The sequence below is a fragment of the Lipophrys pholis genome, assembly GCF_963383615.2.
Source record: "Lipophrys pholis genome assembly, chromosome: 5".
Taxonomy (NCBI): domain Eukaryota; kingdom Metazoa; phylum Chordata; class Actinopteri; order Blenniiformes; family Blenniidae; genus Lipophrys; species Lipophrys pholis.
In genome coordinates, this window is record NC_137628.1 from 13,253,132 (window position 1) to 13,277,502 (window position 24,371).

At 43.2% G+C, this 24,371-nt stretch overlaps 1 protein-coding gene across 1 annotated transcript in view; it reads right to left on the minus strand.

Annotated features, from left to right (window-relative positions):
- Positions 1-2,339: 2,339 nt before the first annotated feature.
- Positions 2,340-24,371, minus strand: part of cacna1ab (calcium channel, voltage-dependent, P/Q type, alpha 1A subunit, b) — a 107,428-nt gene continuing 85,396 nt past the window's right edge. Inside the window, exons 41-48 of the mRNA XM_080464247.1 lie at positions 21,320-21,441; positions 19,979-20,114; positions 17,566-17,679; positions 12,378-12,395; positions 11,784-11,819; positions 7,307-7,508; positions 5,283-5,536; positions 2,340-3,705 (exon numbers count right to left, since the gene is read on the minus strand). Of these exons, the coding sequence (XP_080320373.1) occupies positions 2,977-3,705; positions 5,283-5,536; positions 7,307-7,508; positions 11,784-11,819; positions 12,378-12,395; positions 17,566-17,679; positions 19,979-20,114; positions 21,320-21,441 (1,611 nt within the window). The 3' untranslated portion in view covers positions 2,340-2,976. The remainder of the gene's footprint in view (positions 3,706-5,282; positions 5,537-7,306; positions 7,509-11,783; positions 11,820-12,377; positions 12,396-17,565; positions 17,680-19,978; positions 20,115-21,319; positions 21,442-24,371) is intronic.

The following is a 24,371-nucleotide window of genomic DNA, read 5'->3' on the forward strand; positions in this document are numbered from 1 at the left end:
CAATATTTGTTGCCCTTCATAGAAATAAGGATAAGTATTAGTCCTAAGAGTTTCTGTGCTGTAAAGTATTCTTTATCTTCAATATCACTTTCTGGTAGGCTGAAGGAAGAGACGGAGAGGTAAGCAGATTGCAAATACATGACGACAAAGAGGAGGATGGATACTGAAGTGGGTTATGGCTGAAGAATGTTTCAGCTTTGCTACAACCTCAAGTGACTTGGGGTTTTTGGGTGGTTTTGGCGAATGTTCTCTGGTTTTCCAGACCTGAGAGAAGGGGGTTGGGGGTTCAGGATGATGGCTGAAGGTAGGGATTGGGATTTAAGGGTTGTGTGTTTGGTGGGCAGGTCAGCATTGGCACAGACAGGCAGACAAAAGGACAGACTGACGGACAGATATGGCATCTCTCAGGCTACATCCGCATCTCCTGACTAGGATCAGGTCTTGATCTCGTATTCCTCTCATGGTTAGTAGAGAAAGACACAAGCGGCGGTTTCGCTCCAGTTTAAAAACTAGTATGCGGCCCAGAGGCTGTCCTGTAGAGGGTAGGGAAGGCAGGTCGGGTAATGTATGCCGATAACCACCCCCTGGTGGCCGAAAAGAGAATAACATCATGGAATACTGAACAACACCAACACTGTACCACCAATACTGTGCTGTCTTGGCCGGCAACTGATCTCACCACAAAACTGCAGAGCCAAACTGAGGGAGAAGCTTGAGATTCATTGAAGTTCTTTTCTTTTTTTGGCTGCAAGTGAGAGAATTCAACAACAGACATCTTTGAAAGCTCCTCAGTGTGAAAGTCATACAACCCCTTCCCAAAATAATGTGTTACACACCCCCCCCCCCCCCCCCCCCCCACTTTGACCGTGAAGTATTGATGTTTTGGTTGGCTTAAGCACTGACCCCATTTGAATAATTGCAGGTCAAACATTGAGATCTCCCCTGACCACCGCTTCTGCCGCCCTGGAGAGAAATCCGTATCGTAAGATTTGCGTTACAACACGCAATGCTGCTAAGTGAAATGTTCCCAAGCCGTCATTTGCACCGAAACGTTGCAGGAAGGCATCAGGAACCCAGTAAACGTCATTGTATGGGGGGGGATTAAAAAACAGAACAAATGTACCCAAGATGGACATAGCATACTTGAACTCCAAATAACAATAACAACAAATCTATAGCAACAGTTCAGTTCAATCAATCAATCAATCAATCAATCAATCAATCAATCAATCAATCAATCAATCAATCAATCAATCAATCAATCAATCAATCAATCAATCAATCAATCAATCAATCAATCAATCAATCAATCTTCACCAGTATTATCATTGTCACCATCATTTTGCATGGACATTGGTTTCATTATTTATAAGACTGTCATCTTTAACAATTATAAACGAAGTGTGGTAGAAGTTGGCCTCTTTCCACTCTCTCTCCCTCACGTCTCTCAAGCACTGGAGGAAACTTTCACGTGATTCCACGACGTTACGTCGTTCAACAGAGCTTTGGCCCAAAAGAAAAGAGGCAAATAACACAGCGGACTGTCAAAGCCCGTTTCGCGTTCAGCAGAAACCCCGAAAAAAAAACTTTTGAGATGTTGAGAGAGAGAGCGAGTGTGACAGAGGAGAACTTCTTTAGTAAAACCTAAATGCAAAGTTTCCTATAAAGCCCCCAGGTCCCTCCCACACCAGTTAAGATTTCCTCTCAAGTATGTATTTAATCAGTCATGCAGGTTTCCATCAATTTTTGGACTCCGAAAAAGGTCAAAGGAGGCTGAGCGAATGCAACAGAAGAACCAAGCTCCAATGTCCGAAGAAGAACAAGAAGGAGAAGTAATCGATAGAAGAAATATTGAAGAAATTAGTCTTTTTTTTCCCATCCCTCCTTTCCTCTCCTCCGCCGCCTTCAGCTGTGTGATATCATTTCTTGTCGGGGTCATCCTTTTACACCGCGTGTCGGGGTGGTGGTCGAGTGACAGAAGAGGAAAGCGGCTCGACAAAAGTGTCCGACTCCCTTCTCGAGCTACCTGAGCCCACCCCCTCTCGGCGCACTCGGAAACGGGAAGCGAGCCCACACTGTTGCCTCAACCCTTCCCCTTGCTCGCTCTGCTACCGCCACCCACCACCGGCTGGACAGGAAGTGATGTCACAGCAGTCCCATCAGCATTAAAGTGAGTCTTTAACAGTAAACAGAGATGATAAAACTCATCAAATATCAGCCAATGCTGGGATTGGCTGGTTTTTGCAGTATAGGCGGAGCTTCCTGGTTCTGTCCCTTGGAAAGGAAAAAGATTAAAGATAAAGTGGTTTTTCTCCCTTTTTTTTCTTTTCTATGTAAAGTTTCATTGTGTTCTTCATTGTTCAAGTTTGATTTTCTGGAGGCATAGCTTGGCATGTAAGGGTTTAGGGGGGTCCTGACTTTCTATTAATGTATTTTTCTTGAAACATATCTGTCCCGGAGCAGAGTCAAAGCGGTGGACTCTGCGTTCCAGCTCATATTTTTCAGGCTTGTTCAATAGTAGTCTGACCCGCAACACGTAGCAGAGGTCTGGCAAATCGAAGTAATCGGGCGTCAGTCTGGGAGAAGTGCTTTCTCGGCCTGGTAACGCCCCTCTCTTGTTCTCCTGTCGTGGCGTCTGCCGCGTCCTCCTGCTGCTGTCTGGGTGTATTTCTGAGACTGAGAGAGTCAGAGGTGCCCATGCCTTGGCCTATCTTTGCCAGCTGTCTGTTTTGCATTTCATTCACGTGCTGCTGCTTTATTGATTCGAGTCTTACACAAACTGTGTAAAAAAAGCGGTTTGCAGCACACTCCCCTACAACCTCCTCATAATCAGAGTCTGCAGGATGAGGGTAGAGTGTTTAGAGGGTGTCCAACCCTTTCATTTTCACTACTTAAAATCTACACGTCCAAGGCCAAAGCGCTGGAGGCTGCTGTTCTTCTTCTCTCCTGCCGGTATCCCTTTGCTCACTGCCATCGCTAGCACCAGTCATCCTCATCCGTCTCGCTATAAGGTTCATGCAGGCCCTTGCGGGGCCCTCTAGCGTGGGGGGGCCTGTGGTGCGGGTGCGGAGGCACCCCCGGTGGTCCCCGTCGATGTGGGGACGGTGAGGATGAGCGGTAGCCATTGGGTACCCTACGTGGATGCGGGTGTGGGGGCGGAGGGGGCCCGTGGCGGGCAGTCCTAGGTGAGCGCGGGTGTGGGTGGGGGTTTCCTCCATGTGGGTGTGGGTTGCCGTGGGAAAGGCTCTGCTCGTAAGCAGGAGGCTCGTGGTGCCGCTCGTACTCGTAATCTCTCTCGTAGAAGGGGCCGTCGCCCTCAAGGCTGTCCCCGGGCGGCGGCCCGCTCCAGCGGCCCCGATGAGGGGATCGAGGCGAGCCGTGGAGGGGCGAGCGTGGGGACTGGTGCCTGGGGGAGCGTGGCGACCCATGCCGGGACGAGGAGCCTCCGTGATGGGGGGACGCGTGGCGTGACGGGGGCCGGTGGTGGTAGCCTCGGTCGTGGTCCGGCGGGGAGAAGTGTCGGGGGGACGGCGAGCGCAAGCGCCCCGGGCCTGGCGGGCCATAGCCGGGCTTGCGGACCGCGGGGGAGTAGGTGACGTGCGGACGGGGGACGGCGGGGGTTTGAGGCAGCTGGCGACGGCCTCTCCGTGGAGTGCTGGTCCCCGAAGTGGAGGGGACCGGGCTACCGCTCACCGAACTACTGCCCTACAGCAAAATGTAAACAAGGAAAATCAAAACGCACCACCACCACAACAACAACAATAACAACAACAACAGAGACCAAAGTAGAACAGAACGGTGGTGAGATAGATATAGATAGATAGATAGATAGATACGTAGATAGATAGATAGATAGATAGATAGATAGATAGATAGATAGATAGATAGATAGATAGATAGATAGATAGATAGATAGATAGATAGATAGATAGATAGATAGATAGATAGATAGATAGATAGATAGATAGATAGATAGATAGATAGATAGATAGATAGATAGATAGATAGATAGATAGATAGACAGACAGACACCATAGAAAATCATTTGAAAAACATAGTGATGAAGCAAAAAATTGACATCAAGAAGCCACAAGTCGCGTCGAAGAAAAATGGACAGAGAGAGAAACAGTGACAAAGAAAAAAGCATAACACAAAAAAGAGAGATTGAGATCCATAAGTAGGAGCATTGCACTAGACTTATGTGAACTCTTACTAGACAAATGCTGGTAAGGAGTCAAAAAAAAAGAGGTTGAGAAAAATGGATAATTTATAGCATATGTAAATCTACAAACCCAAGTCATCTGATTTTGAAGCATATTGTGGTAAAAACACACTATGAATGAATACCAGGTCCAGGTACCAAAGTGTGTCCAAAAGTCTTGCAGCTTTAACGGTTTCTTTTAAATCGGGTTTTTGTGTTTTCATGTTTCATTCCAAGCCAGAATAATCCAGGGGTCTGCAAACTTTTATGAACCAAAAGGCCATTTTGGCCATAACCCCCCCGCCTCACCCCCAAAAAAAACTAAAAACAAAACCTTAACGTTTACACAACAACGTTTTAAGTGAAAATGCATCGTTTTGGAAAAGTTTCTTGTTTGCATGGCAACATTTTGAAAATGATGTTTATTTCCACAGACACGATGCGTGGCCACAAGTTGATGCTGTTGGTTCTATTTGTAATGAAACCACAGTCACATGTATGTGGAGAACTATATGCTATAAACATTAAAAATGGCGAGTACAGCAAAATTCGTATGGCCAGTCAATGAAGTTGGATTGTTATTACGGTCACTGTCAACTATAAAACTACCAAGTCCCAACAGAATAGGAACTGGGAGTGTTATTGTCCATCTTCTCACGGATATGCAGAAGAACTATTATGTACAGCCGCAGTGTGCATGAGCAGTCGGGGCGTTTCAGGAAAGTTATGTTTTCCCATGTTTCCATGGAGACGGAGTCAGACGTTTTGAAAAAATAGCATTTTCCCTCGTTTCCACAGTGACAAGTCGGAGCATTTTGAAAAAAAACTTGCCTTTTCAACTTGTGGCCTGGCATGTTAACTACATCGTTCTCAGCAATTCTGAGACAGTTATGCTTTGCAAATATTGCGGTGTAAATGAAAAATATTTCTCAAACAAAAATGCCACAATGATTTGTATTCACTTGGAAAGCTGTTGTGTAAACGGAGCACGGAAAGGGGAAACATAAAATGCAGCAAAGGTCCATAACAGAAATCTTTGCCCACGATATCTTGACATAAGCTTGGTGTCCTATGAGCCCACCTGTCTGTGGCCCCGCCCATCAGGCCCCTCGCTGGGTGACCGCGACCAGTGGCGGTCGTGGGGATGCCTATGGGAGTAGTCGTGGCGGTCGGGGCCGTAGCGCTCTTTATCCATGGAGCTGTGGTGGTGGTGGTGATGGTGGTGGTGACGGCGGTCCTTGGTGCGGCCGCGGTCACGCTCGCGCTCCTTCGGTGGGAGGTCGCCCGACTGCGTGGTGGTGCTGAGGTCTGTGCCCAGGCCTAGCAAGGACATGAGTCAGTTTACATGTGCACACAGGACTCAGTAAACCAACCACTGTACCATCCAGCATCATATCAAATACAAGTCAACAATAATAAAAAAAAAATTCAAAAACGGTGCCACATTAAAATCAAAACCCATCAACCTTGTCGCAGAGGAGGGAATGCTCCATCAGATGAGAGAGAGCTCTCAATTATAAAAAGGTATGAGAGTTTCTCTCTGCTGGCTTTGTTGGATTAGTTTTACAGCTGAAGCAGGCAATTTGCACTCACAGATACAAGTGAAGTGGCCGATCTGCGCGTTCGATGTTCCTTTCAGGGACTACTTGGTGCCGAGGCTCGACTCCCATAACAATGTTTATTGAGTATGAAGATCAGTACTCAACTGCTATTAGAGTACTCTAGACCAAAAGTTAGAAACAAAAGATCCACCAAACAAAAAATAGCCTGGAGCCACTACACCACAATGAGCGGTCGTCTCCCAATCGGAAGGTTGCAGGTTCGAGTTCCATCTCTGCCTGCCTACGTGCCGAAGTATCCTTGGGCAAGACACTGAACCCCAAACTGCCTGGGTGAATGCAGTGTGAGAGTGAGTGGTTGGTGGTGGTCAGATGGGCCGATGGTGCAGAATGGCAGCCTTGCTTCCATCAGTCTGCCCCAGAGCAGCTGAGGTTACATATGAAGTTTACCACCATCGAGTATGGAGTGAATGAATAAAGCAATGTAAAGTGTCTTTGAGCGTCCTGAACAGCGCTATATAAAACCTATGCATTATTATTAAAATTGTGATTTATGTTGCTTTTTTCTTTCTTTGTAATTTTTCGTTTCTTTTCTTTTTTTCTTTCCAATAAACAAACTGGAACAAGTATAATTTTTTAAGAAATTTAAAGACCACACCTTAAGAATTGTGTTGTTTTATTGCAATTTTAGGTTTTTCTAACATCATTTAAAGCTGGATTAGCAATTTTTTTAGCCATTTCTTACCATTTGAAACCATTTTTAACCATTTTCAACCATTTTGGCTGTTTTATCCTCGCTTAACTATTTCTACGCAACGTTTGGCCATTTTTGCTGACTTTTGCCTGACTTTAAAGATCATTTCAGCCATTTTATTTGTTTATAATATTCTTCAGCCGTTATAGCTGTGTTTGCTATTTTAACAGTTTCAGCTGTTTTTGTTTCCATTCTGAGATGCTTTAACCATTTTAGCCATTCACTTTTATTTCTAAGCAATTTTAGCTTTGCTCATTTCCCATTTAATTTCAGTGATGCCGCCATGAAAGCTAGAAAACTGGCATTAGCCTCTAAGCCATGCTGCCAGGATGAGTTTCTATAAACATGTATAATGCAATATCTATAGGACAATTTTTTTAATGTATTTTGCACCAGACGGCAACATTAAAGTTGGCTTTACTTTGCGATTGTAGGAATTTTCATTGTAATTGTTTCTGTCGAAAGTAATTGTTTTGAAAAACATTAAAGTTTAAATTCAAGAGTTATTACGACACGACTTTACCATTCCGGCCCAGTCAAGTTGAAATTGAACTGTGTTTGGCTGCTGAACTGAAATGTGTTTGGCACCCCTGTATTAGATTGTTACCTTAATATACAGCCAGTAATACTGAAGAATGTGATTTGTCATCAGGTTGAAATGTACCTACAATGACTATCCTCCTGTTAATTTCTGTTTATGAACTTTTTTGCAATTGGCTTGTGCGCTGCAAACTAAGGAGGTGATGGCTACATGTGGCCCACCGGAAGGTTCGCCCACTACGAGTGACTCACCCGTGTCTGCGTCAGTGTATCTGGTCAGGGAGCGCTGGGAGGTGCGGTGGCTCCTGTCCCGGTGCCTCCGCCCTCCCCCGTGCCGGCCCTCCTCGGACACCACCCTCTCCAGCGAGTAGTCGTCGAGCCGAACACCCCGGCCCGTGCGTCCATGGACTAGGCTGGAGGTGGAGCGGCGCATCGGACTGGTGTCGGTGATGGTCTGCTCGGACACCGGTTGGGTTTGGCAGCAGGGCGGATGGGGAAAGGGTGAGGTGAAGGCATGAAGAGAAAGAGATAAACAACAGTGGGGGAAGGAGGAGAAAAAGAGGGGAAAAGGAGTGAGAATCAACTCATTGTGATTAACGATTCTCGGCTGGAAACGACGCTTCACTGACTTTTACTGAGCATTGGAAACTATGAAGCTGCTCCTGATTGAGTGTTCATTTATGTCACTCCTGAATCTGACAGGAGCAACATGAGGCAGTCTCATCGTTGGCTGTGTTTTGACCTCAAATCCTCTGACCTAAAAGCTGATGCCTACTTACTTGTAATGGTTTTGGCCTAGCTCTTTAACTGCTCTATATGCAAAAGCTTGTGCTTGTACGAATAAACGAGCAGGAGGACGGACAGAGATATAAACGACAGGAAACTGACGGAGAGTAGAAGAAATGGGCCGAGGGACAGAGAACAAGCATGGAGGAGGGCTGTAAAAACCATGCCTCACATACATGCACAAGGCAGAAGAGCCTGGTGGACTCTTCCTTGTGGTAATATTTCATTCACATCATAATCAGATTGAAACCACTGAGCCAAAGATAGTCGGTACGTCGAAAGCCAAAAACGTAATATTTGTTATGAATCTCCAACTTGTTTTAAAGCAATTGATCATAATCAGGTAACCTTGTGAAACCTTCATTAATGTGTCAGAGATTCAGCACTGTCTGGGTAAGAATGATCCATTTTGTTTGTATTGGACTGCTACAAAGCTGCTCATGTCTGATTGACATTTTTAAAAGTGCTGAAAATACATGAACAGTGATGAACAGTTTTTATACGTGATGTAAATGAAATACAGGCACCACGTGGATAACACAAAGCTTCCTTTCATAAGTGAAGAGGCTGATCAGAAGCTCAGTGACAACCCAACAGGAAAATCACAGTATGCTGTTGATTTCATTGTATTATTGTTGAAAAAAATTGGTTGGGCGAAAGTTTTAAAAATGTGTTAAGGTGCTCTCGGGTGACGATTAGGGTCCAGCAATAGAGAGGGGAATTATGCACGGTCATTTCTTTTGGATTACCAAGCAAGCGTGGCTATCATATCTACAGGCATGTACCAAATTAATTGAGTTGAATCAAACATTTGCTCCTCATTGAAACGGTGCCTATTAGTAAAGGGGAAAAGGATCTTTTACATTTTGTATTCAGTTTTGGGTTTGAGATTACAAACAAGAAAATCCACTGACAATTTAAACAAAATCGCATTGTTGCTTTAAAATCTATTAACAGCTATATATATATAATATATCTAATAAGTTAGATCGAGGTAAAGAAGTCAAATATCGCAATAAAACCTCAAACGTTGAAGGTACCCTTCAAGACAAACAAAGGAATTTAAAAAGATCCTCAAATAATATTAATGGGGGAAATTATGTTCAGGTGGGGCAGAATTCAAAGTGTTTAATGCAGGAAAACAAACAGTTTTAAAGGGAATTTTGCACATAAGTGTACATGACTTTAAAGGAATGGTAGCTCTATCACTCTAAAGCTTTATTACACCAATTTTTCCTGAAACCAGTGTTTGTTTGGGTTTTTTTTCCTGCTGGGTTCACCGTCAGCCTTCTCTGGCCAGGACACGAGCCTGCTGACACTACGGACGCCGACAAAGCCCCACGTCACTCCGACACGATCAGTCGCACGTCAGTCTGCGAGCGGCAGGCCGGACAAGGACACACACACACACACACAGGAGGATTCATCGTCGTGAGCGAACCGTCGCTGCAGACAGACAGCAGTCTCAATGATTTCTGGCACAAGCCATGCAGATCCTCCTGGTAGCTCACGGTGCCAGACAGATTCATACACTTAATGGGCTTATAAGCACACACAAACACACTTTAGAATGTCACGTTTCCTGTATATTCGGTTTGAAACTACCTTCTGTTCTGTGTACAATAACATTTTATAGTGCAGAGTTCTTAGACAAATTTTAAATTAAAAACAGCCTTGACATCAGTCAGACAATATTCAGACAACTGGAGTCTGATCAGTGTCATTTCAATTGGTGCTGAGTGACTGAAGGAACGACTGAGGATTGTGTCACAACATCAGCAGCACGTTTTATACAAACAGTTTACGTCAAACCAAATGAGTGACTTCAGAAATAACAAGTCTTAACGGCTACAAAGTCCCTGCATTAAAAGGACACGTCTGCAAATGTTAGAAGTGTCAATGATAAAATAATCACAGAGAAGAGGATGTTACTCAGAGTTTGGAGGCCATAAACTGCTCATCACAAAGAAGATAGTTCCGTTTTAGTTCTAACTATTAATGGAAAATGATACATTAAAGACTATCAACCTCAGCATCGGAATATCTGTTATTGGCCATTCAGTTAAACTTTTCAGTGAATTCTGTATCCCTATCTTGCTCATGACCACACTTTTAGCTTTAGCATGAGCTAAAGCTGTTGTTTGTAGCGTTACCATTTGATAAACAAAGCTCCGAACAAACCACGTCCAACATGAATCATGTCTGACTTGAAGAGACATGAAGGTCTGACTTCACCGACTGTCGTCTGCGATGCCTCCGCAGCATCACATAAACATTTACCAAGAGGAGCGTTCTGCAAATTGTTTGTTTATCTTAGCGGTTTTGGTGATGCTGCTTCGAGATGACGTTAGTGGTAATGTCTAGATTATAGAGCATCTTCCTTCCACTGATGGATTAAACTCCAGCCGGGACCTAAACCCTGTGTCGATCGGTCATTCGAGAAATATTTCCTCACAAATCGATTCAATCTCTCCTGTGGGGTTACAGAGATTTAGAAAATCAATGCTGGGGCTGCTTTTGTGGCACTTCTGGTGACCCAACTTTAGTAAGACCATTTACGTTGGCTTTTCATTTACTTTTTTAATGCATGTTTTCCTTGTGAGTAAAAAGTCTTAAATCAACAACTACAAAAAAAAAAAAAAGCATCATTGACCAAACTGATTTTTAGGTGTAAAACAATCGCAACAATCAGATTCACACAGACAGAACTGAACGTGACAAAGACACTTCACGAGCACCGCACTCTGATGGTGTCCAACATTCACTCCCACGGTCAAGCAACTGAATGACTTGGACAAGAGCCACACGGCTTCCTCCCAGTAAACCCCCCCCCACCCCCACCCCTCCCCGCGCTCTGGGACTCTGCCACGTCATGCACGACTAACGACATGCCGGCAATTCTCCAAACCCCCGGCACGGGCCAACAGCCACATATCAGGGCGGTCCACATGCTTCCAGTGGCTCGCTGTTGGGTTGCACATCGCCCACGTAATGCACACACACGCTGCGTACAAGCCCCAATCTTGCGAAACTTTGGCGGCGAACAAAGAATGGAGAGCGGAGCGACCTCGATATGAGCAAACATGGGTGAGTGGAACAGAGGGAGGGAAGAGAGAGAAAGACTAGCAGAAAGTAGACAGAGGAGAGAGATTGGCACAGATAATCAAAGCAGATCTGAAAAGTGACATTTTTGGTCACGGTTGAGTCTAAAAGCTTTGAGCGCCAGGTGGGCGGGGTTCAATGCACCAACACAAGTGTTGCTGTTTATTTAGGTCTCATGTCTATCATATCGTTCAAAGATCATCTCAATAGTTCACGTGGAGGAAGAAGAAAATGTCAGCTACAATCCATTTGGCCAAGTGTCGTGTAACTATTCAAAATGACTAAAAGAACCTTGATGCAATCAAAAGAATATGAGAAAATAATAAGGCCAAGACCTTACGATGTACTGTCTGTCTTTGTGTTGTAGCCAGTCCATCTGTTTTGTCTCCACATTGGTTCTTGTTCGGATGCCTGTTTAGTTCATTGTTATGTTGCTAAACTTGTCGTTTTATCATCGTCTTGTAATACCACTTCCTGCCACAAGATGGTGTATTAAGTCAAAACATGATCCAGGGAATTATTTTTTTGTGATTCCTGTGATCAAAACGTAGTTTTCTGGTAAATTTTCTGAAAACTTTAAACACGTGAATTTATTTTTAAGAAACGAGTCTTGAATCAAGTTTCTTGCTATTAAAAGAGAAAGAAAAAAATGCAAGCACACTTAAGTTTCAGTTACACCCACATGCACATCCAGGTGGGGGCACAAACCACCACCAAAACTCCGGCATGGTTCAGGTCCAGTTTGAAAACTGGCCAAGAGCGAGACAGAGAGAGGTGTGGAGGAGGTGAGAGGGGAGACGGACAGCAGGAGATACAGAGAGAGAGAGAGAGAGGTACATACACTGAGGTTATTTCCACGAGGCCTGTGTCTCCTCCGCTGCAGAGCAGGCAAACACAGAGATGATACGTAGAGCAGAGCAGTGTAACACACACACACACACACACACACACACACACACACACACACACACACACACACACACACACACACACACACACACACACACACACACACACACACACACACACACACACACACACACACACACACACACACAGACCCGATGTAGCATAGCCGCCAGGACCGGACAGAGAACAGAGAAAGAGATAAAAACAAATACATTGATAGGGAGAATGGGGGGAAAAACATGACATGAATATGCAACGGGAGAAGGGAGCGGGAGGATGGTGAGATTATTTCAAGATGCATTTTTGAAGGAATGCAGGGTTAATAAAAGGAGGCGAGGAAAGAAAGCGATGAAGAATGTATAAGGGAGGAGGTGAATAAGTAAAAAGAAAGGGAGGAGAGAGAAGGAGAACCCAGTTAATATAAAGACGGCCAGTGTGCACGCATGAGAGCGAACAGCGTGTGCCAGCCAGCGAGGAAAGAGAGTATACGATGGACTCACACACACGCTCATACACGCACACTTACCGAAACAGCATGAGCTCTCTGTAAGGCAGAGCAGTGTTAGAACGACAATAAGTAACAGTGCACAGACACACACACACACACACACACACACACACACACACACACACACACACACACACACACACACACACACACACACACACACACACACACACACACACACACACACACACACACACACACACAGATACACACACAGATACACACAGAACATTTTCTACATCCCATCACAGTAATGATAAATAAAGTAATTACTGTCTGATTATAGCAGCAGAGCCAAATTGTCGTTGCTAGACGTACATGAAGGTAAGGTGTTAACAATCATCTTTAATCGGCTGAAATGTGACAATTAGTGACGTTCTACCTGACAACTGGTTGTTTCAAAGACTTGAATGACCTAGCAGCTCTGGATAATGAAGCCAAAACATCGAGATTGCCCCCTGGTGGCTGTTTGCAGTATATAAGTTGATGTTCATGCTTGTGAATGGGACATAAAAACTTAAAAAAGCGTCTCATCTCAAACATGCTTCATGTTGTAGGATTCAAATTGACTGTGCAGTTTGATAATAATACTTGACATGCTTAATTCTCTGATCTTTTTTTTTTTGGTTTATAATTACCAACATGAGCGAAGGAGCTGCATGCGATTGGCTCAGTTGGGTAAAGAACTACTTACCACTGCATAGAATCTGTACTTGTACACCATTTCTTACTTATTAAGTCGTGCTTGGCTTTCGACTATCTTGGTGTGACAATGACATTTGTGGAGGAACTTTTGTTGCACTGTCAGCGCTCAGTGACTCAAATGCCAGATCCTGATGAAGCTTTTGGAAAGGCATTTTTTTTAAACAAAGGACAAAATCCCAATTTGTTACTTAATCATATTATTAGTGCAAAAACTAGAGTCTTTGTTGAAGTCTGTCCTCTGTTAATAAATCAGCCGGCGATTGTTGAGTTAATACCAACAAAAGGCTGCTTGATGTTCTTCTATTGTCTCCATTATGAGGCGGTGTTAGCTTATGTAAAGCACAACGTTTCAAAAAATACAAAATTTAAACAGCTTTAGTGGCTGAAGCACATTGGCAGTGCACTCTTAAAGGTACAGTATGTCATTTTTAATTAAAACCTCAAAAATGTATGAAAAAAAGCTTATTGTTTCTTTGCATTGACATGCACTGTCTATGTGTTAAGCTTTATTTATCAGAACTGAAGTGAGCAAAACAGAGGCCGGACGGTGTGACCATTTAGTAAAGCAGCAAAAGCTGGTAAAACTGTAAATCACTGGTGCCACCTAATGCACCGATGTGATATTACCTAGATCTAACGTACTGCAGCTTTGGAAGGTGTCACATTTCTTTGTAAAATCTGGACTCACAAAGTTTATATTAGCAGGAAGCTAAACGGATCAAGACATAACGAAGCATCCAGAATGTTTTTGGCTTCACTTTTCTGCACTTGCAGGAGACACGACGGCCATCTTTATGCACAATGTTGCACTCCAAAAAAAGAAGAAAAAAAACCCCCCAAACTGTTATTATGGAATGATTTTCATCGTAAGGAACTGACAAAAATCGTGTCATATTCCACATCCGCAATCGTCTTATACACTCTCTTAAACAACACGCCAGAGTGAGAGCAACATGACTGGATGCAGTGAGATGTTGTGAGTATGGCCATGCTGGTGTGCATGAATGTGCGTCTGAGTGTGTGTAACTGCAGCCAGAGGCTTCACAGTGACTCAGTCATTAGAGGCAAATGTGTCTTAATGCTGATAGGATTGTAAAGAAATGTGTAGGTTTTCTCCTCCCGTGACCCAGGGGAACAGATTTGAATCAAATTCTCCTTTTTTGGGGAACAATATTTTGTAACGCTTCATATGTCACTGGAAATGCCAGGATGTGCTCTGATTCCAAGGTTAATAGGAAGGAAATGAGAGACGGCTGTTGACAATGTGCCCACTTAAAGGATACAACTCAGTGGGTTTGGTCCCAGGAGGTAATTACATTCTGTTCGATCTTGTTGTCTTGTAAAGTGAGGAATCGTTTCTGATTCTGGAAAATCTGATTCCGAAGTCGATTAGTACTATCTGATCGGATCATCTTGGATTTGCTTCACAGTTGCCGTCGGTGTTGGTGCGCTCAATTGTTATCGTGCAAAACTCCAATCTTTGTCAGATTCTGTTAAAAAGTCGGGGAACCATCATCTTGGTTCCTTTTATATTCAGTGTCATAAGAGGCACCCAGTATGATGGACAGTTGGGGTAGGATTGATGGATTTTCCAGTCTTTGTGTGTCTTTGTGTATCTTCATCTACTACAGCAGTGGCTTTCTAAGATGTTGCCTCTACAAAAGTTAGAAACCTACAAAATATACCAAAACATTACAATAAAGCTAACAGCTGGAGGAAACACCGACTCTCACCAACATCTGAAAGCAGGTTTCTTTCGAACAAGTACCGTATTTTCCAGACTATTGAGTGCACTTGAATAAAAACCGCACCCGCAAAATTTCAAAAGAAAAAAAAAAAAAAGGTACATATATAGGACACACTTGACTACAAGCCGCAGGTGTCCACGCTGTAACAGGGAAGGAATTTCACTGCAAATCTTTCATAGTGCTGCAAATTCCTGCACACAGCGCTCTGTGTGTGTGTGTGTGTATGTGTGTGTATGTGTGTGTGTGTGTGTGTGTGTGTGTGTGTGTGTGTGTGTGTGTGTGTGTGTGTGTGTGTGTGTGTGTGTGTGTTGCAGGATGTCCACCTGGTGCGGAGAAGCCCCCAGACAGACAGACAGACAGAGAGAGAGAATCACAGAGGGTTTTATCTCTGTTGATAAAGTATTTTATCAGTTATTTGCTGATTGTGATTCTGAGGACGAAGATTTCTCAGCCACGGAGTCCAGCAGGGCGGCTTTACCTGATGCACCTGAAGGCATCACTCACAACCGTCAGCTGCTGGAGTTCTGGACCACGGAAAGCAGCACAACACGAGGTCACGAAGAGCAGAAATATCACTTTTAGGGCAAGATTTTGAGAAGCAGAGGCTCAAAACAGCATGTATCTACACGGGGAAGTAGAATCTGGCGGCATGAATGCCCTAACCCGTAAAAATTCATAAATTAGCTGCATCATGATAAAAGCCGCAGGGTTCCAAGCGGGTGAAAAAAGTAGCGGCTAATAGTCCGGAAATTACGGTAACAAGTAGTTTCCTCAGTCTGCTCTATATTCTAGAAAATGTTTCCCGATGGGTTTATTTGACAACCAAATGAGGCCTTAACCTCTTCTTTCACTGAGCTTTGACAAATGGTGGCTAGGTGGAGCAAGAAAACATGAACAAATATGCAAATTAGCACAACTTTCACCCAAATTCACAATTAATTGAGTACTTTGAGTTTGCTACACAAATGTTGTGAGAATCCTGCAAAAAACTGCAAAACTGGGGCTAATATTGGGATTACATGACAGGCGTTTGAGATTGGGATGATCATTGCCAGAAGACCATACACATTGTGGGAATTTTGCAATGGATGGCAAACGGTTAAAGTGAGTTGTAAATTCTGAAGGGTCCTCATAGTTCAGCAAATGTTTTGTAGTCAAGAAGTGCAGAAGCTGCTGGATGGAGATATTCTGAAGGTTATTTCTATTTTCTTGTCTAAGACATTTGCATTGACTCACTCCCCAAAAAAAGAAAACGTCTGGAATCTCCATCTCGTGATGTTGCATCCAGCTCGTTGGGTACGTTGACAATAAATGAAGCAAATCCAAGGAACGGCGGTAACCTTCACTAAAATCTGCCCTTTGCTCTCAGAAACATAATGATATGTACATTTTCTCCACACACATGCACATACACACACATTCAGTTGGCGTTAGCAGCGACACACTGGACCCTGCTTGGATCACACGCGAGTCAGAAGAAAACTACTTCTTCCACTTTGAATGTGGAACACTTTACATCTAGGCACTTGCTGGTTTGGGTAACCGAGGCTCACTCTGGCCACAGTTTACACAGGACAGACACACCAAGGATTTGATGGAAATGGGGGAGGGGATGGGGGAGGGAAGGGGTTTTCCTAGATATGTACCTGGATACATATCTAACCCACTTAGTCAACCTCCAGTGGATTTTTGGAATCCTGCTCGCGGGAGGTGAAAGTGACTCAGTGAGGGTTGTGGGGGGTGTTAGAGGAGTAGGAGGGAGGAAAGGGGGGGGGGGGGGGCAAAATGGGGGAATCAGACCGAGGGAAGTGAATTTCCAGAAGTCGCTTAGTTCTGTTGCATCTTAAACCGGTTTCCATTTGAGGAACTGCAGAAGTTGTAGTAAAAAATATGAATGTTTTTGTTTGATATGTTCAATCTAAACAAGCTCAAAACTAAATATACTGGTAGAACTGTTTTTAAAAGCCAAGTTACATTACCACCGAAATTCAATACGGAACAAAAATACCTTTGTTTATTCATTTTAGAGTTACCATACTATGTCGGCTTGTTGTGAATTTCCTTATATGGTCGTAATATTTATCTCGTCATAACACAGCGGTAACAAGCAAAATTATGAGGCTGGTGTTCAATTACAAGGACAGCTTAGAAATGAAATATCAAACTAAAACATTTTTTTTCCCTCTGTACACTGAGAAAAGCAATCAGACATATTTTTTAATCATGAAGGGAACTTTTCATGCTTCTTTATGTCGGAAAGTTAACTGTTAAAATAATGACAATACTAGGTTGGTTTTTTTCCCCCCATAAGAGATGTAGTAGTCGCTAGAAACTGATGAGGCTGATGTCAAATTACAGGCACTGATGACGCACAGTGCATAAAGAGAGGCTTCAAGTCAAAAGGGTTTTTCATTTGTACAAAAATTAAAGCGGTTAAATAGATATGTATGCCAACACATCTTTGATGACAGTGCTTGAGTTGACTGGACTAATTTGAACCACTCATCCTGGTAGAACAGCAACAAGGGATGCTGAGTCTGGTGTCAAATTACAAGCACTGCTACATCAATGGTGTCCAGGTAGTTGGCCTATCTGGCGAATTAGAATTCCGTTTCATTCTCGGTCCCAAGCGTTTACGATGCAACCGCGGACTTTTTTGGATTCACTTCAGAACCGGTCACGGCTAACAGGTAAAGTGATGGGAGGGTGAACGATGGTGGTGATGGTGCTGACAGTGGGATGAAGGTGCTCACTTGGTTGTCTGCCGAGAGGCGGGGCATGGAGAGGGTCCGCCCGTGCCCATCCATTGGGTGATAGGGCTCAGTGTCGGAGTACCCGTCCCGCCCCATCTCCCTCATCTCTACCGTCTGTAAAACACAATGACAGGGGGGGGCGTGACCACCGTCTGCTGAGGGAGCGGACCCCGGCAGGGCGTTGGGCTCATCCACGGGCATGGAGTCAAGTCATGAAGATATTCTTTCGAGTTAGAAATGTATGATGTGTCAATTTATGCACCACCACATTGCATAAATTAGCTGCTGCAATCATTTGTTTAGTCCAGGCAGGATGAGTGAGCATCCAGAACATTAATACGATGGCATATTGGAGCTTCATTTAAAGAGATTTTTGAAACTGTTATCGAGGAAACACACACATATAATCCCAAACAATAAAGAAAATGGTAATTAAAATTGGCCAAATGGCTTGACTCTTATTCTTGATACATGACGAGGCTAAATTTGCATTATTTCCAGAAGTTTGGACAAATTTATGATTGCTTGAACTTTGTTTTTGGGAATTCATTTGAAACCAAAAATCTTATAGCACGATGCTCGATTCCTGATATTGATCAGTTTTACCTGAATTTTGACTGGAGCATGCGCATAGAATTTATTTTGATTGAACTGTTCTAAATTGCTTTAAACATTTGAAGTGTTATTTTTTTCTCTTTTCACTTTGGAGAGGTGGAAAAAGTAATCACGTAAAATGATCAATTTGACTTCAACTCCTTGAATAAAGTGATTTTGACATGTCCTTAAATGTACAAAAGTAAAGATTCATATTTAACGTTGTTCAGACAGAATTCCTATTTTTTCAGGGTTCTTTTTAATGTTTCTTTTTGGTGATGGTGTTCCTGTCGGTTCTACAAATGCACATATAAGTAGGCAAATTTGCACACCAACACATTATTACTATTGCTATCGTACATATCATACGTACCAATATAATCATATATATCAAACATATTAAACACACTAGAAAGTTTAGTCATATTTGCATTTTTTTCACCATTTTAGTTATTGTGCCTTTCGTTTTTTTTAAAAAGCCTTTTTTTAATCGAAGAGATGAAAGTAATATTGAAAATGACTCTGGTGTGTAAATAAAATACAAATAGGATGAAACGTTTCTTTATAATTTAGAGAAAGCTTCAGGGAGCCACTACAAAAGAGCCAAAGAGCCATATGTGGCTCCAGAGGGGCAGGCTGCAGGTCTCTGCTGCAGTAGAACTATGGTAGTAAGCATGAAAGCAGCGGCTTGATCATTAGTGATGATGCAGATATTGATTCAACGTAAAAGTCTATACAGACTTTACGTAAAATACCATGAACTTATTCAATCATTAATGTAACTTGCCCTAATAGGGGTTCAACCAATAAATGAGCCAGTTTTGATCATGTGACAAGGAGAGAAGTGTGTATATTTGTGTGCAAGTGTGGGAAGAAAAAGTAAAACCTCGTCAGAGGAATATGTGTAATACAGACAAAACTGGATAATGAACACTATTTCATTTTCAACAATGTATTTTTTGAACAAATGTTCTAATATGCCATTGTATATTCAGATGGGTTAGATGTTAAATATGGCGGACGTTCCTAAACACTATATTCTGCATTATAAGATAGGAAACGAAAAACAACAAAAACAAATGGCTTGTAATCACTAAAATCTGACTTTGTAGCAACAGGCAGCAAACTAGAAGATTAAAAACTTGTATTAAAAAGATGTTAAAGCATCTTCTTCCCTAAAGAGAATGTTGCATGGGTGCAATTGGACTTGTTTCGTTATCTTGGCGTCAACTAGAGATGAGGCGCAGGGGGAGTAGGGGCATCCCAACAGACAAGCGAAAGTAAGAGGCAGTGAAGAGGAGAAGGTGCAGAAGGTGCACGTCACAAAAACCAAAACACCGACTGGAGAGGAGGTTGAAGAGCAGACAGGAGGGAACCAAGGAAGAGGAAGATGGAGAGAATTAACAAGAAATCTGGAGGAGGAAGATGAAGAGAGAAGGCAAAAGAAGGGAAGGCGCTTGAGGACAGAGAAAGAGACACGGCGAGTCCTGTTGGCTGGAGCAGAAGACTCGACATCCAGTGTGTCGGACTAGTCAAACAGGACGGTGAGGTGCATTGAAGCTGTTCCACCCGTCGGATATTCGATCAGACGAAGAAAATCAGGGAGTTTCTACTTCATTTACTACTTCAGATTGGATTTCCTTAAACTTCTACTCTTTATGCCATTGTGCTGCAGGTGTGCTGCCCTTGGAGGCTCTCGATAGACAGATTGCAACAGACGGTATTCCCGGTCGTCTTCACAACGCCGTGTAACCCGAGAGGTCGAAGGCAGACTGCCTCGTTACCGCGGTGATGGCGTGTGCACTCGGGCTCATCGTACCTGCGGGTTGTGCCGATTTTCATGGAGGTCGTCGGGGTAGGGTCTGTCGGGGCTCCAGTTGCCCGTCTTTTGGAACATTTCCTGGGCTTTGGCCGTCACCCACGACTGGCTCTCAGTCATGCCACCCTCAGGAGGACTGGCATCCACACACACACATACACACACATACACACACGCACAAACATGCACAAGCTGGATTACAAAGTTACAAAAGTCATGAGGCACTTTTTAATCCATAAAATCAGGGCTAAAGCTGAGGACGTACTGAGGTACATCCAAGTTGGCTTCTGCTTTAGAGCAGATTAGAACAAATGATCTAATTAAATAATGTTATTTTACTTAGGAAGTTAGTTTGACTACAATGCCTTAATGAGAATAGATTGACCAAGCAGTAGTGAAAGTCGCAGCGGGAGCTTCGGACTAAAACCAGCTTCTGAGTAACAAATAGTTTGTGCTCAGTTACATGTAGGGAAGATAAACACCAACACCACCACAAATAACTGATCCCCATGTCAAGAAAAAGTAATTGTGGCTTGCTTCTTCTCAGAGACACATATAAGTCTCGCTTTTTAATGACAAAACTTAGTATTTTTTGGCAATAGTGGTATCAATCCCCAACATAGGGAAACACAGTGTTTTGACATGAGACCTGCTTCAGTTGGTCAAAAGTGTAGTTATTTTGTAATCTGGAATTTCTTCATATAAAGTGTGTTCACTTTGTACTATAAAGGACCGAGACGAGGGCTGCGGGGTTAGAACCCTTGTGAGAGGGCTGTTGGTTCAAACTCGAGACGTTCTGTTGTGGCACCAGTGACCCTGAATTGGATAAAGTGTTATAGAGCAGTGGTTCTCAATCTTTCTCAAGAGGGACCCAAGTTTTTTACCATCGTAAAACCTTGGTGGCTATCCCACCACAACCCGCACAATCAAAAAGAAATTGTTTATGGGACTTCTCGGGGTGTTTGGGTGTCTATTGCAGATTCAGCTCGCACAGTTTCAAACTCTCACTTGCCAGTTTTTCACAGCAAAAAGATGAATTCAGCTTTAATTTTGTGCAATGCTTCTTTTTTTGTAATTGTACAGGGTGTGGTGGGGTTGCCTAAGTTTACAGGGGTAAAAAAAATATTGAGTCCCTCAAGAAAAAGGTTGGAAACCACTGGTCTGATTTACGTCTTTGTGCCATAATCGTCTGCACCTAATTGAAACCATGGTTGCAAAGTACTAATGCCTGGTGGCATTGAGTTTGTTGTGCAGCAGGTATCTGTGGAGAAGAAACACACAGTTCTAATATTGTGTGTTTTCTGTCTAACATGAAGTCGCACCTGTCTCAGAATTACTCACATGGTGTTGAGGTTTTCTGGCTGGGTGCTGGGGAGGCCGTTCTGCCCCTGCCCCTCCTGGCCCTCCGTGCCGCCTCCCTCAGGGGGCGGCTCCATGCGCTCAAACATTGATGGCGTTCGGTTCTGTGTGAGATACACGACATGGCCTACAGGCTTGCATCAGGCACAAAGGGGGGGCGCAGACACTGGACACAAACACAGGATGCACTCGCAGCATGCACCCACATGGGGGCGCCATCGGCAAGCACATGGCTGTGGGTATCCAAGGTAAAGCTCCTGACAGACCAACTGATCTGGAGTTTGCTCGCCACCCTGAACTTGTGCTTTGAGAGGTCATTGTTGAGTTTATAATCCTGTTATCGATTCAGGGAGGGAAAGCTAATCTCCAAACAGTGTCACAGGGAAACTTTCACCTTAGCAATGTGAGGTAAGGTTGCTCGTAAATCACAGGTCTTGGACTAGAAACTCATGAAACACATCAACAACTAGACGTATCACCCCCCCCCCCCTCAAAAAAAAATCACATTTTGACAGGCCCTGTGATTCTTTATCTGCCAAGACTTTTTGAGTTACATGCTGTATCCTTCAGTAGCAGACATCTGAACCTGTACCATAAGCAACGGTCAGAGGTCAAGCAGATTTCCTCCCCAGGGATCCTGCGTAACAAAGTTCTCCCAGGAGTGACTTAGTGGCGATGGTCCATGACTCTTACAGCTTGTGTCATGTCCCTCCACAGCCTGGAAGCTAAAGGCTGGAAGCTAAATGCGAACATGACCTGTTCAGAAACAAATTGAACAAAGGCTGACCTGCTGGACAGTTAGTTATGGTTAAAAAGCTGCCCTATAAAAATCAAAGACAACCAATTTCACTATTGACTATGACCCTGGATTTCTTTTAATGCACATGTAACATGTAACACAAGTAATCAGTCAGAAGTCGCTTAATCCTTACCAGTTATCAATTCTTGGGTTAGGGTTCTAACCCTCTAGCCAATTCTAGCCTTGGAGAAATGGCTTCAGTTTGTCTCTGGACAGTCTGTTCTGACACTCACCCAAGCCAGCGATGCATCCCGACAATTCATGATAAAAAAAACAAAACATTATAGGATGAACGAATGAGGAAGAGACACTCTGAAAAATGCTGGGTTATCGATCTTAATGCTGGTTTTTTGCTGTTGAGTTCTCCTTTGGTGTGTTTGACATTGAATTGGGAAAAACCCAATAACCAAAATAGAGATGCTACCTGAAGGAGTGAATCATCATTGGTGTAAACCATAACAAAACGTTGGCTGCTAAAGAACTAATGTATGTGAGCACGAATGGTTATTTACACAGTCTTCAAACTATGTATGTGTTAGCATGTACTGTCTATTCATGCATATTCTCATTCGTCCATGTCCTCCAAGACCAAGTCCAGTTGACCTGATTCAATTGCTTGGAGGTGTCAGCAGATAGTGAGCAGTTATAATGTAAACAACTCTTCATCTTGCCTATTTTCTGGTGACTTCTATCCAACAATGTTTACATTTATTTGGGATAGGCCACATGGTAGTCAAAAGTAATAATATCCTCCTGCTGAGTTATATATCACCTCACAGCTCGGTCTGTCCATTGTTGACCCAGTACTACGCTTCCAGGAAAAACTGAATCAGAATATTTATAACCCAGCAGTTTTTTTGAGTGAGTAAACCGTTAACGCCTAATAATGACACTCCCTCAAATGGAGTCTATGTCACTAGTGGTACATGTATCAAAGAATGGTCCAGGGTAGATGGATTACGTAGTGAGTCACTGGTCACAAGGATCTCCACTCAACATCCAACCAACAACCACTGCAGACAGACAAGGAAGCAGACAAGTTCATGGACACACAGACTGGAGAGAGTAAGTCTCGGTTAGAGAAACTTGGTGACAATCAGCCTGGATTGACCAAACAGGGAGATCTTGACAGGTCAAGGTCCCGTGTCTTCCTGGAGGGATAAACAGAGAGCATCAAAACAACAGAGACGGCGTGGCAGACTGGCACAAGGGACGACAGACAACACGCGTCGAGTGAAGAAACAAGAAAAAAATGTAAAACAAGACCAAATGAAAATACACAAAAACAACTAAAACTGAAAAACACAGATGAGACCTGGTTTGACGAATCCACAAAAGCAAGACGATTGAATGGAAAGAGAAACATTCCTAACAAATCAGGCTTTAAAGAAAGAATCCATCCTTTAGTTCTTTCGGCATTAGTTCTGCATCGTCTATCTAAAACAGTCATTTTTTTAAACTTAAGAACTCACAGTATAGTGAAGGTCCAAGAAAAGAGTAGAAAAACTAGAGTTACATTTGTTAAATACACTGAGTGGCATTTTTGTTAACAGTTTGATGTATTATCACAATAAAATGCTTGTTGGTTACATGTGCTAATATAGCAAGCAGGGCCTAGTTAAACTTCCTGGATGACTGACTTATTCAACTGAAAAAATGGCAGTGGACAAGGTACAACACCGCCAACTATTGGCAGAAGAGACCTTCTATACATCTCGAATGGATGCCACTGGTTTTAATATAACAAATTGTGCTGCTGTTAAATTCTTGTGGGAGACTGATAAATAAAATGGAATCAGCACTTTAATGGCACAAATATATAGATGCTAACGCATTTTTCTGTTTTCTATGAATATATTCATTAAACAGTGCAATACATCCCTTTGATAACAGCTTTGGTTCTAACTACTGTGCTGTGGTATGCATGCTATCTCAACATTTCTGCACAGTTCTAAAGCTCTAGTGCAAGGATGTCAATGTCACCATAGGTTAGATTTCAAACAGCCCAATTTGATCTCAATCGGACCGGACCATTTAAGTGGTCAGCCACACCATTGAAGCAGTGTGTCTTCACAACCTAACCCTTACAGAAGGGCCTTTAAGCTGTTTCGCTTGTAATAAGGAAGTTAAGTGTCACTTATCTCTCACGAGAGGCATTGCTGCCATCTGCAGTTGAGTTTTGAGTAGCAATGTTGTTACAACAGCTGCTTTGAAATGTCTAAGCAACTGTACCAG